The following is a 2,040-nucleotide window of genomic DNA, read 5'->3' as shown; positions in this document are numbered from 1 at the left end:
CGATGTGTATATTACCTGTTGGCACTTCTCTTCTCTTCTTCTGCCCCAGCCAAATCCTCCTCTGGAATGTTTATCAAATTGCTGATACAACGAAGTACATTGCCTAGTGTTATATTGGCGGACACTTTCGATATCAACGGCACCATTTTCTCAAGAATTTCTACAGTCAAGACAATATGTTCTTCTTTGAAATACACTGACTTTTGCGATATATCTAAGATCTCTTTCGAAATATTGTCGATATTTCCTGCAATGGAAAATATAATATGAAATTTAAGGGAATTACAGTCGCTTTAGTAGAAATATAAGATACAAATTAAGTGTCACATAACAATTAATGAATCACCGGAAGTTAATTAACAACTCCGACTCTAAATAGCACAGATTGCTAAAGTTCGGTTTATTAGTTGTATACTCATTGTTATACATCCTTAGTATCTCCTGGTCTGTAACATTAACTGCAACAGTGGGCGAGCTGTACAGTACTATGGGGACCTTTATAGTTGAGTAACACAGACATTTGGTGATGGTAGTGGTTGTTGGGGCTGTACATAATGCCATTGACAACCAATGAGCTGACACACCAGCCATCATAAATAGTCATTATTACCTACCAAATAACCAGCAGTTTCGGTGAAGGGGCTAATGTGATTTCATTGACCCCAGTGCTCAGTTAGCGTTTATCTTATCGACACAAAAATGATGAAAGGCAAAGTGAACCTTGGCAGAATTTGAACTCGGAATATAAAGACAGCTGAAATACCGCCAAGCAATTTGTCTGGCGTGCTAAAGATTCTGCCAGCTCACTGCCTAATTTAAGAATTAATATTGCTAAGTTTTCATAAAGGCCTAATTAAAAAATGAAATAATCATATACTCCGTACACATGAAAACTCTCTTCCATTTTACAGTGCCATAATAACATTTGAGTGAGATAAACTGTTCATATTCTGTGACAAACAGCTATGTAAACTGCTTGGTTGAAGCTTAAAATATTCTATACCCACCAATCTAACGTAATGTATAGAAAGAGACATGTTGTTTTTTCTGCTCCTTTATCTACTCAGCCTCTCTACAGAAAGTTAAGGAAGATGTAGTTTTAAGGCTATAAGGAAAAAAATCAACTCTCCTAAGTTACACATTCTGTCATAACGTTTCCATAAGTGAGTCAAATGATTTTCTGTTGGACGAGATGGATACATTGCTGTAGACGTCAAAAGGGAGGATACGGCACATTACATATTGGTTATTCATTTTAATTACAAATACACACACGCTCCCCCACCACACACACAGAGAGGGGATAGTGAAATAGACAGAAAGAACTCACAAACATATACTTCTTCTGCTACTTTGCTAATTCCACTAGTGTAAAAGTCCGTCAAAAACACTTTCTCGCTTACCTTTATCAATGTTTTTTCTTGCGATGTCCTTTAGTCGTCGAGTGATCCACTCTGTATTGTAACATTGTGACATATCTGGATCTTGCCAGATACCAGTAAACGGTGAACACTTTGGTGATATCGTATATTGGCTTGATGCCATTTTTATATGTTCCACCGTTCTTGGTGAACTGAAAAAATAAATGTAAAATATTGTCAGTCATGTATTTTCATTGTAAGAGGAATTTTATCAATCTCAGAGGAATATAAGAAACATTCGATCTGGTCGTGATTTGAACTCATAATTTAATGAAAGAAGGATAAATGGTGCAATGCAATTTAGGGAAAAATCTATTATTTACTCCTCATCCCCTATCTTCAAAACTAATGTCAAATATTTTCTAACTAGAGTTCAGATAAAAACAATATTCCTGCATCTGCTTTTATTTATTATGTGTTGATTTTGATTATTTAATACAAGATACGTTGGAATGGTATAGGTGATGCAATATTAAAGAACCAGGTTGTTAGTTCAAGTAGCGACAGCGGCAGCAATAAATTTGCATCTATTTTCCTATACATGCACAAATTTGAATAATTCTATCACTTGACCTTGTCTTTATACATAAAAGTCAGCCTCTGGGAGGAACAATTTAGA

At 35.5% G+C, this 2,040-nt stretch overlaps 1 protein-coding gene across 1 annotated transcript; it reads right to left on the bottom strand.

Moving 5' to 3' along the window:
- Positions 1–15: 15 nt before the first annotated feature.
- Positions 16–1,573, bottom strand: LOC106867080 (uncharacterized; the record flags this gene model as incomplete). The annotated part of the gene is made up of 2 exons (XM_014933048.1): positions 16–247; positions 1,404–1,573. Coding segments are annotated over 2 exons (402 nt in total), but the record flags the coding sequence as incomplete, so codon positions are not given.
- Positions 1,574–2,040: the final 467 nt, after the last annotated feature.

Source organism: Octopus bimaculoides, unplaced genomic scaffold, assembly GCF_001194135.2.
Source record: "Octopus bimaculoides isolate UCB-OBI-ISO-001 unplaced genomic scaffold, ASM119413v2 Scaffold_205081, whole genome shotgun sequence".
NCBI classification, from domain to species: Eukaryota; Metazoa; Mollusca; class Cephalopoda; order Octopoda; family Octopodidae; genus Octopus; species Octopus bimaculoides.
Note: the sequence above shows the minus strand (reverse complement) of the source record. Positions and strands in the feature narration are given on the sequence as shown.